The sequence below is a fragment of the Hemiscyllium ocellatum genome, chromosome 13 (genome assembly GCF_020745735.1).
Source record: "Hemiscyllium ocellatum isolate sHemOce1 chromosome 13, sHemOce1.pat.X.cur, whole genome shotgun sequence".
In the NCBI taxonomy this organism is placed as follows: Eukaryota; Metazoa; Chordata; class Chondrichthyes; order Orectolobiformes; family Hemiscylliidae; genus Hemiscyllium; species Hemiscyllium ocellatum.
In genome coordinates this window covers 79140754-79153983 of record NC_083413.1, presented here as the reverse complement: position 1 = coordinate 79153983, position 13230 = coordinate 79140754, and the positions used below count along the sequence as shown (strand labels likewise).

Below are 13230 nucleotides of genomic sequence, written 5' to 3'. Positions count from 1 at the left end.
CCCGTGTCGGTCAGTGCCTGTGTTCCCCGTGTCGGTCAGTGCCTGTGTTCCTCATGTCAATCAGTGTCTGTGTTTTCCCCGTGTCAATCAGTGTCTGCGTGTTCCCTGTGTCGGTCTGTGTTTGTATGTTCCCCGTGTCGATCAGTGGCTGTGTGTTCCACGTTTCGGTCAGTGTCTGTGTGTTCCCTGTGTCCGTCAGTGTCTGCGTGTTCCCTGTGTCCTGTGTCTGTGTGTTCCTCATGTCGAGCAGTGTCTGTGTGTTCCCCGTGTCGGTCAGTGTCTGCGTGTTCCTCGTGTCAATCTGTGCCTGTGTGTTCCCTGTGTCGGTCTGTGCCTGTGTGTTCCCCTTGTCAATCAGTGTCTGTGTGTTCCCCATGTCGATCAGTGTCTGTGTGTTCCCCAATGTCGATCAGTGTCTGTGTGTTCCCCGTGTCGGTCAGTGTCTGCGTGTTCCCCATGTCCATCAGTGTCTGTGTGTTCTCTGTGTCGGTCTGTGTCTGTGTGTTCCCTGTGTCGGTCTGTGTCTGTGTGTTCCCTGTGTCGGTCAGTGTCTGCGTGTTCCCCGTGTCGGTCAGTGTCTGCGTGTTCCCCGTGTCGATCAGTGTCTGTGTGTTCCCCGTGTCAATCAGTGCCTGTGTGTTCCCCGTGTCGACCAGTGTCTGCGTGTTCTCCATGTCGGTCAGTGTCTGCGTGTTCTCCGTGTCGGCCAGTGTCTGTGTGTTCTCCGTGTCGGTCCGTGTCTGTATGTTCCCTGTGTCAGTCTGTATGTTCCCCGTGTCGATCAGTGCCTGCGTGTTCCCCGTGTGGATCAGTGTCTGCGTGATCCCCTTATCGGTCAGTGTCTGCGTGTTCCCCATGTCGGTCAGTGTCTGCGTGTTCCCCGTGTCGGTCATTGTCTGCGTGTTCCCCGTGTCGGTCAGTTTCTGCGTGTTCCCCGTGTCGGTCAGTGTCTGTGTGTTCCCCGCGTCTGTAATTGTCTGCGTGTTCCCCACGTCGGTCAGTTTCTGCGCGTTCCCCGTGTCGGTCAGTGTCTGCGTGTTCCCCGTGTCGGTCAGTGTCTGTGTGTTCCCCGTGTCGGTCAGTGTCCGTGTGTTCTCCATGTCGGTCAGTGTCTGTATGTTTCCTATGTCAATCAGTGTCTGTATGTTTCCTATGTCAATCAGTGTCTGTGTGCTTCCAATGCTGGTCAGTGTCTGCGTGTTCCCTGTGTCGGTCAGTGTCTGTGTGTTCCCGAGTCGGTCAGTTTCTGCGTGCTCCCCGTGTCGGTCAGTGTTTGCGTGTTTCCCGTGTCGGTCAGTGTGTTCCTCATGTTGGTCTGTGTGTTACCCATGTTGATTAGTGTTTGTATGTTTCCCATGCCGTTCAGTGTCTGTATGTTTCCCCTGTTTATCGGACTCTGTGTGTGCCCCGTGTCAGTCAGTGTCCGTGTGTTCCCCGTGTCGGTCAGTGTCTGCGTGTTTTCCGTGTCGGTCAATGTCTGTGTGTTCCCCATGTCGGTCAGTGTCCGTGTGTTCCCCGTGTCGGTCAGTGTATGCGTGTTCCCCGTGTCGATCAGTGTCTGTGTGTTCCCCATGTCGGTCAGTGTCTGTGTGTTCCCCGTGTCGGTCAGTGTCTGTGTGTTCTTCGTGTCGATCAGTGTCTTTGTGTTCCCCGTGTCGGTCAGTGTCTGCATGTTCTCTGTGTCAGTCAGTGTCTGTGTGTTCCCCGTGTCAGTCTGTGTGTCTGATCCCCCATGTCCCTCGGTGTCTTTGTCTTCCCATGGTGTTCGATGTCTGTATGTTGGCTGTGTCCATTGAGGTTTCTTCTGAAATTCTCTTGCAGTTGGGTAACTAATGTCACAGCTCCCCATTCGGCAATCCACAACTTTTGGACTCTTGTTCCACTCAACAGTTTCAGGTCATCATCTCTGCTCCCATTTTTCTATTTGTTTTAGCCGTTGTCAGTGACAATTCTGTTTTTTCCCATTCCCCTTTCACCTGTGTTCTTTTGTTGTGCCATTACTTGTCCTGTGCTGTCATCTTGCCTCATATTTCTTTTCCTACTACCTCACACAGACCTTCTGCCTTGTTCCTTTTCTCCTTTACAGACACACATTCTTCTTCTAAGTACCTCTGCACTGACGTTAACCTAGTACATCTCGTCCTTTTCTGCAGTGTTTCTGTGAACCTCCGCCCTGTATCTCTGCATCTAAGGATGCTGGCAGACATGCTGAGCTCTCCCAGCAGTACTTCCTGTTTCGGCAGCGTTTGGCTTTTGTATGGTTAGCTCATTGGGTCGTTGCATGGTTAAGAGAGCAGGAAGTTAACTGTCTATCCCATTGCCAAGAAGAATTAAACGTTGATTGTTGTAATCATTAGAAACTGCAGGAGATCCAAGTGGCAGCCCCATCGCTGTCGGCAGTGACGGCCTACCAGACTGAGGATCATGCGACGGAGCTGAGAAACTGGAAGGAGAGATACGAGAAGCTGGTAAGTGGAACCATTCAATGGGAGGCCTATGGCATTGCCTGGTGTTGTGGGGCTTGTTGGGATGGGGTGGAGCCCAGCAGGACCTCACAGTGCAGTCCCTAGGGCCTGGGCAAATAAAAGGGAACAGAAACTTTAATGGACATTCTGGGAAATCATGAATTAAGGAAAACCCTTTTCAATCCAGCCTGTATTAGCCTGGCCTGTCCCTGGACCATGCCCCTCATTACTTCTCAAGTTCCTTCACATGTCTGCCCCACCTTATCCTGTTCATCTCCCACGTTAGAGCTCTCTATCAGCGCACTCTATCAGAGCCTCTGGGTAATCAATAAAACATCAGAGTGTTGACCCATTGTCACATTGTGGGCTCCATGCTGCAGAATTTACAGTGTGCAAAATATGACCAGTGTCTGATGGGGACAATGTCAAGGGAGCTTTGCTTTTAGTTAATTTTAGTTTCAAAGAGTAGAGGTGACTTTACTGTGTGGTTAGCCCATGCTGACCCTATTCCCAGGAATGCTTGAGGGTCACGGCATCCAGGAAACTTTACTATCCAGTTCAAAAGAGTAGAGCAGCTTTAATTTGTATCGAACCCCTTACTGTCCCTGTCCTGGGAGTTTTTGATGAGAACAATGTAGAGTGAGCTTTACTGTATCTAACCCTGTGTTGTCCCTGTCCTGGGATTGTTTGATGGAGTACAGTTTTAGGGAGAGTTTTACTCTGTATCTAACTCCATGCAGTCCCTGTCCTGGTAGTATTTGATGGGGACAGTGTAAAGGGAGCTTTTACTTGTATCTAATCCCGTGCTGTCCTGGGAGTACTTGATGGGGACAGTGTAGATGGAGCTTTACTCTGTATCTAACCCCATGCTGTCCCTGTCCTGGGAGTATTTGATAGGGACAGTGTAGAGGGAGCTTTGCTTTGTATCTAACTCAATGCTGTCCCTACTATGGGAATGTTTGATGGGGACAGTGTGGAGGGAGCTTTATTCTGTATCTAACTCCATGCTGTCCCTGTCCTGGGAGTATTTGGTGTCAACAGTGTTGAGGGACATTTACTTTCTGTTTAAAAAAAATAGAGGGAGCTTAACTTATCGTTTACCTTCAGTTGGAAAGAGTAAAATTCCAGTCGAAAAGTGTGGTGCTGGAAAAGCACAGCGGGTCAGGTAGCAGGACAGTCAATGCTTCAGGCAAAGGCCTTCAGCAGGAATTGATGAACGTTCCTGTTGAAGAGCTTATGCCTGAAATGTTGCCTCTCCTGCTCCTGGGATTGTGCCTGACCTGCTGTGCCTTTCCAGTGCCACCCTTTTCGTCTCCAACTCCACAGCATCTGCACTCCTCACTTTCTCCTTCTCAAGCAGAAAGTACGACCAGATAATTCAAGAACAGGAGGAGGCCATTCAGCCCTCGAGCCTACTCCCCCATCCAATAAGATCACAGCTGACTCAGATTGTGGCTCCATTTTCCCACCTCCCCTTTGTAATCTTTCACCCCTTGCTTAACAATAATCCATCTAACTCAGCCTTCAAAATATTGGAAGAATCTGCTTTGTTTGCCGTTTCAGGAACAGCATTCCAAAGACTCGTGAGGGAAAATTATTTTGCCTCATCTCTGTTTTAAACGGGTGACCCATCTTTAAACCAATGACCCTTCTTCCTAGGTTCATGAGGAAACATTCTCCCCGACATCTCCTCTGCCAAATCGCTTCACCGAATCCCTACAGGTGGAAAGAGGCCATTCAGCCCATTACGTCTGCACCGACCCTCTGATAAGCATCCCATCCAGACTTACTGCCCTACCCAATCCCTTTACCCCTGCATTTCCCAAGGCTAACCCACCTAGCCTGCACATCCCTGGACACTACGGGGCAATTTAGCACGGCCAATCCACCTAACCTGCATATATCTTTGGATTGTGGGAGGAAACTGGAGCACCCGGTGGAAACCCATGCAAACACACGGAGAACGTGCAAACTCGACACATACACAGTTGTCCAAGGCTAGAATCGAACCCGGGTCCCAGGTGCTGGGAGGCAGCAGTGCTAACTGCCGTGCCACACTCTTCTAAACTCCATCAGCTGTGAGCCTGGCCAGACCAATCGTCCCTCGTGAGGCAACCATTTTGTTTCCCGGAATGGGTGACCTCTTTATTCTTTCCATCAAAATGTCCCCCTCTTTGGAATGTTCTGCCAAGGTCTAGGCTCAGGCGTGAGCAACGATGACTTGGATGAGGCCTGCTGCCAATGTACAGGGCACTGTGACTGCAAGGGGGGGGGGGGGGGGGGGGGGGGATGGCATCATGAACCTGGCTGCAAGTCGTGTGGAAATTCTTCTATTGAGTACCACTCCCTCAGCAACAAGGCCCCCCGTGGATTGGAGTGAACGTACGTTTTTGTGGCTTCCCACTGCCATGGAATTCTACCCCGATGCCCCGTCGCCGTGAGTGGCCCTCAGACTGACTCCTAAATTGTGGCCTAGAGTCTGTGTTTGCCGTCGAGCCTGTCTGTGCTGATCCCGCTCCCAGGTTTAGCTGGGATTTTCGGAGGCTGTCTGCCCGGGGAAGGCAGTGGACTCTGTGCACCAGGCAAGCTGCTCTGTCCTGCTGATTGTTAGCCAAACACATGTGCTTGGCTGCAGAGAGCTCCCCCCTGTTTGAAAGCTGCTGTGCCATCTGTGACCCACATGACTCATCCCTGCCCCACCATTTATGTTCATCTGTCTGAACAGTTCTTAGCCTGTCTGTGGTGTCTTCTGTTTAATGAGTGTGGCTGACAGCACAGCTCAGGCCCTTCAGTGGGAGCTGTTATTCTCTCTCTTTCTTTATCCCTCCTCCTCTTCTCCCTTTTCTGTCTCTCTCTCTCTCTCTCTCTCTCTCTCTCTCCCTCTATCTCTCTCAGTCTTTCTTTCTTTCTTTACCTATTTCCCTCTCTTGCTCTCTCCCCTTTTCTCTCTATCTCTCTCTCTTTCTGTCTTTTTAATCTTTCTTCCCTCTTTCTCTCTCTGTGTGTGCCTCTCTCTTTTTATCTCTCTTTCTCTCTCTCTTTATGTCTGTCTCTTTCTCTCTCTCTCTCTCTCTCTCTCCCTCTCCCTGTCTCTCTTTATCTCTCTCCCAACCTCCCTCCCTCTCTCTCCCTCCCTCTCTCATTGTCTATTTCTCATTTTCTCTCTCTCTGCTGCTCCCCCTCTCTCAGCCCTAAATCCTACAATCACCTTTCAAGGTATCCTTACCATTCTGTGTCACTTCTTCATAGTCAGGGCCAACAAGTGCGGGACCGAACCATGATTTCTAAGGTCCAGCTTGGCCTGTAACTTTACAATCTGCAGGTGGCATAGATGTCAAGGTTACAGCTCTTCACCCAGGCTGCTGGGCCAGGCTCTACCTTCAGTCCAAACTGGTGTCCTGACTCTTATTGAGCACAACTCTCTCTGAACTCGCGCCATGCCCAGAGCAGACGGCCTGGTTATTGCTCCAAGGCTTCATTTGGGGTGTCATATAGAAGTAAAGGAACATAGAAATATAGGAGCAGGAGTAGGCCACTCGGCCCTCTGAGTCTGCTCCACCATTCGGTATGCTCATGTCTCATTACTGAGCTCAGGACGATATCCCCACTGAGGAAAGGCTGAGGGACCTGAGGCTATTTTTGTTAGAGAGGACAAGGTTGAGAGGTGACTTAATTGAGACATTTCAGGTAATCAGATGGTTAGATAGGGTGTGGACAGTAAGAGCCTTTTTCTTCAGAATGTGATGGCTAGCATGAGGGGACATAGCTTTAATTTTGAGGGACGGTAGATGTAGGACAGATGTCAGAGGTAGTTTCTTTTCTCGAAGAGTTGTAAGGGCGTGGAAGGCCCTGCCTGCAACAGTAGTAGACTCGCCAACTTTAAGGGTTGGCAACATGGTCATCAGATAAACATACGAATGCTAATGGAATAGTGTCGATTAGATGGGCTTTAGATTGGTTTCACAAGATGGTGCAACATCGAGGGCCGAAGGGCCTGTACTGCGCTGGAATGGGGGTTCGATGTTCTATGTTCTCCCTTTGATCACTTCTAACCCACAAACTATAGAGGAACTTTGATTATCTGAAGGACATGGGCGGGCAGTATTTTGTTTCAGTTAATCGAATTCCAGATAATCGAATGCCAGATAATCGAATGCTGGATAAGGTGGTTTAGCTGAGCACTGGGACCATGCGATCTTGCCAGACAATCCGCTGTTTGGATAATCGAATGCTGGATAATCGAGGTTCCTCTTTATGTTGAACGCCTCCTTGAAAGCATTCAGTGTTTTCTGTGGCAGTGATTTCCACAGGCTCATCGCTCTCTGGGTGAAGAAATGTCTCCTCATCTCAGGCCTAGCCCATATTCTTAGCCTGTGACTCCTGGTTCTGGACTCCCCTGAACACTGAGAACATCCACGTGCCACCCTCGTTCCATCCACGCGCCACCCTCATTCCATCCACGTGCCACCCTCATTCCATTCACGCACCACCCTCGTTCCATCCACGCACCACCCTCATTCCATCCACGTGCCACCCTCGTTCCACCCACGCGCCACCCTCGTTCCATCCATGCGCCACCCTCATTCCATTCACGCGCCACGCTCATTCCATACACGCGCCACCTTCATTCCATACACGTGCCACCCTCGTTCCATCCATGCGCCACCCTCATTCCATTCACGCGCCACCCTCGTTCCATCCATGCGCCACCCTCATTCCATTCACGCGCCACGCTCATTCCATTCACGTGCCACGCTCATTCCATACATGTGCCACCCTCATTCCATCCATGCACAACCCTCTGCACGAAACAGTTGTCCCTTAGGTCACTTTTAAATCTTTTCCCTCTCACCTTAAAACTATGCCCTCTGGTTTTGGACTCCCCTGTCCCAAAATCCTAACCAATCCAGTTTCTCTTTGTTTGTCAGTCCTGCCATCCTCTTTGTAACACATCCTCCATTGCCAGAACGTCTTTCCTCAGATAAGGAGACCAAAACCTGTATTGGGTGTGGTCTCAGTTCATGTTTCCCTAAGATCAGCTCTGCATTCCTGCTGTATTCAGTTGTTTAAAGAAATCTGATAATCTGTCTGCTGATATTCAGTTTGGGTTCCACCAGTGCCACTCAGCTCCAAACCTTATCACAGCTTTGCCTCAAAAACGGGCAGAGGAGCTGAATTCCTGCATTGAGTTAAGAGGGACTGACCTTGGCATCAAGGACCCTGGGAAAATTGACATCATTGATAATCACGGGAAGGCTCCTTCTTCAGTCAGACAGCAGATCCAAAAGCTTAAACACACAAACCAGATTCAGGAACAGCTTCTTCCCCGCTGTTATTATACTTCTGAATGGATCACTCAAATTTCAAATTTAATGTTGATCTTGTTCTTTGTGCAAGTTCTCTGTAGCTATACCATTGTATTCCTTGCTGTGTCGCCCTAACGCACCTTGTACAGTATGATCTGCCTCTGTTGCACAAAACACAACTTTTCACTGGATCTAGTTATATGTGACAATAATAAATCAAATCAAATTGAATCCTATTTAGCACAAAGGAAGATAGTCATGGTTGTTGGAGGTCAGTCATCTCAGCTCTATGACATCTCTGCAGGTGTTCCTCAGGGTAGTGTCCTAACCCCAACCATCTTCAGCTGCTTCATTGATGATCTTGAATCCATTGCAAGGTTTGGTTTCATTCATAACTCTCATTGTTATGAAGCAGGTCAGGCCTGCATACAGTAAGACCCAGGCAGAATCTAGGCTTGGATTGACAAATGACAAGTAAGCGTTGCGATATATTGTGCCAGGCGTTGAGCAAGTTGAATATGAGAGAGTCTAACCAACGGCCCTTCAATGGCATTACCACAACTGAAATTGTCCACTATCAACTGTCTGAGGGTGGGAGGGGCTACATCAGAAACTGAACTAGACCAGTCACATTAAACACAATGACTGTAATAGTGGGTCAGAAGCTAGGAATTCTTAGCTTTAGATTTTATTGTCATGTGTACTTGTGTGACAGGGGTAGAGTGAAACATTTACAAAGAATTCTGTACTGAATAATGCATCCTCTGAGTCTCCAAAGCTGTTTCACTGTCTACATAGCAAAACCTGGGTGAATGTATTCCAATTACTTGGATGATTGCAGATACACAAAGTGCGATAGCATCAAAAGGGGAAACAGCCCACTTGATTGGCACTCCATTCACCATTTTAAACACTTACTGCCTCTCCTAGCATGGGCACACGACTTCAGGGGTATGAAATGCACTGCAGCAACAGACCATCATTAGCTGCTCGTTGGATGCTGCCTGAACTGCTGTGCTCTTCCAGCGCCACTGATCCAGAATCTGGTTTCCAGCATCTGTAGTCATTGTTTTTACCTACCATCATTAGCCACTGCCAAACTCACCCACTTGTACCATCTAGAAGGACAAGAGTGGCAGATACATGGGAACACCCATCAAGATCTTCTCCTAGTCACACGCCATTCTGATTTGGAACTATCCTGCTGATCCTTTCATTGTCACTGGGTCAAAATCCTGAAATTAACTGGCCCACCCCCTAACTCCATCGGTTACCTTTACTGCACACACGACGATGGGGCAAGATGAAATCTACTCCTGGACAATAATTGCTGGCCTTCCCATTGATGTCAACTCTCTATGAATCAATGAATAAGAAAAACTCTTTTAATTTGAGCCAAATTTTCATGAGCCCAAATTAGATTTGATTTTGGAAGCTGACACCGATAATTCAGGTGAGCCAAGCCCAGAAATTGTGGACGCAGAAATTGTGGTTGCTTAGCTTTGTGTCAATGTTTAATTGTTCACTGTGGCCCTAAAACAATGACATTTGATTCGAAGAAAAGGGTCAGTGGACCCAAAATGTTAACTCTGTTTTTCTCTCTCCACAGATGCTGCCAGACCTGCTGAGATTTTCCAGCAATTTCTATTCTTGTTTAAGATTTCATTGTTTCTTTGCCTTTCGTTTCCAGAAAAACGATTCCAAAAAAAAGGTGAAAGACTTTGAAAGTCAACATCTGGCCGAAAAAGAGGAGGTATGTATAAAATTCCAGTTTTGAGGTTTTGTCTGCTCATTCTTTTTCATCACTGCATCTGCCAAATGTTGTAGTATGTTCAGCAGGAAATGTATCTTTCACAGACAGTCAGTCCTTTATGTGGTGTTCATGGCAACAGTTGGACCTGAAGTGACCTCTGTAAACCAATAGCTTAAAGCTACAACCAGAACTGCCTTCCTCTTTTCATTATTTCCATTCCATAGGCTACCTTCTTGAAGTAGTTTGAGGGGGTCTCATCTGGTCCACAACATATTGCGGCATGATTCAAACCTGTATCCCCAGAGCATTAGCTGGGTTGCTGGATTAACAGTGCAGCGATAATACCACTATGCTGGGTAGTGTTGATGGATGCTTCCATGTATCTATTGCTCTTGTCCTTCCAGATGGTACAAATTATGTGATTGGAAGTAGCCATGGGACCTGTATTTTCATCATTATCTAAATGATCTGGTGAACAGGGCACTGATTAGACGTCTGTGGATGATATAAAACTTGGAGACATTTGAAGTGGTGAAAAAGGTAGTGTTGATCTTGAAGCACGGTGGTTCAGTGGTTAGCACTGCTGCCTCGTGGCGGCAGAGACCTAGGTTCAGTTCCAGCCTCAGGCAACTGTCTGCGGGGAGTTTGCACATTCTCCCCGTGTCTGTGTGGGGTTTCTCCAGGTCCTTTTCCCACAGTCCAAAGGTATGCAAATTAGGTGAATTGGCCATGCTAAATTGCCCCGTAGTGTTCAGGGATGTGTAAGTTAGGAGCATTAGTCAGGGGCAAATGTAGAATAAGGGTAGCGGAATGGGTCTAGGTGGGTTACTCTTTGGAGGATCGGTGCGGACCTGTTGGGTCACATAGCCTGTTTCCTCACCGCAGGGATTCTGTGACTCTATGTTTTAAATATGGGAAAGTTGGTGAAATGGGCAGACTGACATCAGATGAAGTTCATTGTGTAGAAATGTCAGGAAGAAGACTTGAGCACCGTATTACACAAGGCTGGAAGTGTTTCCAGACATTACAAATGCTTGGAAATGATACTCAAGTAGATAGGTAAACGTATACACACAGAAAATAGGAGCAGAATTAGGCCATTTGGCCCATTGGACCTGCTCTGCCATTTGATCATGGCTGACATGTTTCTTGACCCCATTCTCCTGCCTTCTCCCCATAACCGTTGATCCCCTTCCCAAGCAAGAACCTATTTATCTCTCCCTTAAAGGCACTCAATGGCTTGGTCTCCACAGCTCCCCTGCAACAATGAGTTCCACCGATACATCACCCTCTGGCTGAAGGAAATCCTCCTCATCTCAGTTCTAAAGGGTCATCCCTTCACTTTGAGACTGTGCCCTCAGGTCCTCGTCACTCCTGGCTGATCATCCAACTCAGTCCCTTGTTCCTGCTTTCTCCCTATACCATTTGATCCCTTTAGCCGTATTGCTATATCTAAGTCCTTCTTGAAACATTCAGTGTTTTGGCCTTAGCCGACTTTTGTGGCAGAGAATTCCACAGGTTCGCCACTCTCCTCATCTCAGTCTTACATGGTCAACCCTGTATCCTCAGACTGAGACCTCCTAGTTCTGGACTCCCTGGTTACAGGGAGCATCCATTTTATGTTCTCCTGACTAGTCCTGTTAAAATTTTATAGGTTTCTGAGATTCCCCCGCATTCTTCTAAACTCCAGGTACTTGATGACTGGTGTGAGTAAGATGGGCTGAAGGGTCTGTATCCCTGTTGCATAACTCTATGATACTCAGCACTGTGTGCTACTTGACATCCGGTGACTGTCAGTTCATTGCCTTGAACGTAACATTGTCATTTTTGTATTCAAATCCATCTATGGCATTAACCTTCCTTGGCCCATAAGACCAGAGCACCATATGATATAAGGGTAGAATTAGGCCATTTGATCCATCAAGTCTGCTCTGCCATTTGATCAGGTTTCTCAATCCCATTCTCCTGCTTTTTCCCTTAAAGCTCTGAAAGCTAGTGCTTCCAAATAAACCTGTTGGACTATAACCTGGTGTTGTGTGATCTTTAACTTCACACACCCCGGTTCAACACCGGCTGCTCCACATCTTAAATGTCTAGGCCTCCACAACTCTCGGCAATAATGAGTTCCACAGATTAACTGCCCTCTGGCAGAAAAAAAATCTTCATCTCAGTACTAAAGTGTTGTCCCCTCACTCTGAGGCTGTGCCCTCGGGTCCTAATCTCTCCTAATGATGGAAACACATCCACCCTATCCGGGCCTCTCAGTGTGCTGTAAGTTTCAATGTGCAAGTTTAGGGCCAATGAAGGACAGTAGTGGGAAGTTGTGCGTGGAGTCAGAGGAGATAGGGGAAGCACTAAATGAATCTTTTTTTGTCAGTATACACACTACAAAAAGACAATGTTGTTGAGGAGAATGCTGAGATACAGGCAAATAGACTAGATGGGATTGAGGTTCATGAGGAGGAGGCATTAGCAATTCTGGAAAGTGTGAAAATAGATGTCTCCTGGGCTGGGTGGGATTTATCCTAGGATTCTCTGGGAAGCCGGGGTGGGGGGGGTGTGTGTGTGTGTGTGTGTGGAGATTGCCAAGCCTTTGGCTTTGATCTTTATGTCTACAGGAATAGTGCCGAAGACTGGAGGTAATAAATGTCGTTCCCTTGTCCAAGATGAGGAGTAGAGATAACCCTGGTAATTATAGAGCAGTGAGCCTTACTTCAGTTGTGAATAAAGTGTTGGTAAAGGTTATAAGAGCTTGGATTTATAATTATCTAGAAAACAATACGTTGATTAGGGATAGTCAACACGGGTTTGTGAAGGGGTAGGTTGTGCCCCACAAACCTTATTGAGTTCTTTGAGAAGGTGACCAAAGAGGTGATGAGGGTAAAGCAGTTGATGTGGTGTATATGGATTACAGAATGGCGCTTGACAAGGTTCCCCATGATAGGCTATTGCAGAAAATATGGAGGCATGGGATTGAGGGTGATTTAGCAGTTTGGATCAGAAATTGGCTAGCTGAAAGAAAACTGAAAGAAGGGTGGTGGTTGATCGGAAATATTCATCCTGGAGTTCAGTTACTAGTGGGGTAATGCAAGGATCTGTTTTGGGTCCACTGCTGTTTGTCGTTTTTTTAAATGACCTAGATGAGGTCAAAAATCACACAACACCAGGTTATGGTCCAACAGGTTTATTTGGAAGCACTAGCTTTCGGAGCGCTGCTCCTTCAACAAGTGGTTGTCTCCAAATCATGACATGGATGAGGGCATAGAAGGATGGGTTAGTAAATTTGTGGATGACACTAAGGTCAGTAGAGTTGTGGATAGTGCAGAAGGATGTTGCAGGTTACAGAGAGATGTAGATAAGCTGCAGAGATGGGCTGAGAGGTGGCAAATGGAATTTATTGGAGAAAAGTGTGAGGTGTTTCATTTTGGAAGGAGTAATAGGAATGCAGAGTACTGAGCTTAAGGAAGATCCATGGTAGTGGAGATGAGCAGAGAGATCTTGGTGTCCATGTACATAGATCCCTGTAAGTTGTCATCCAGGTGGAGAGGGATTTAAGAAGGCATATGGTGTGTTAGCTGTGATTGGTAGAGGGATTGAGTTTTGGAGCCACGAGGTCACGTTGCAGCTGTACAAAATTCTGGTGCGACCACACCAGGAGTATTGCGTACAGTTCTGGTCACCACATTATAGGAAGCTTTGGAAAGTG

The 13230-nt window shown here is 47.6% G+C and overlaps 1 protein-coding gene across 1 annotated transcript in view; it reads left to right on the top strand.

Annotated features, from left to right (window-relative positions):
• dzip1l (DAZ interacting zinc finger protein 1-like) overlaps positions 1 to 13230 on the top strand; it is a 217452-nt gene that overhangs the window by 85141 nt on the left and 119081 nt on the right. Inside the window, exons 6-7 of the mRNA XM_060834975.1 lie at positions 2358 to 2468; positions 9462 to 9524. Coding sequence (XP_060690958.1) covers positions 2358 to 2468; positions 9462 to 9524 — 174 coding nt within the window. The remainder of the gene's footprint in view (positions 1 to 2357; positions 2469 to 9461; positions 9525 to 13230) is intronic.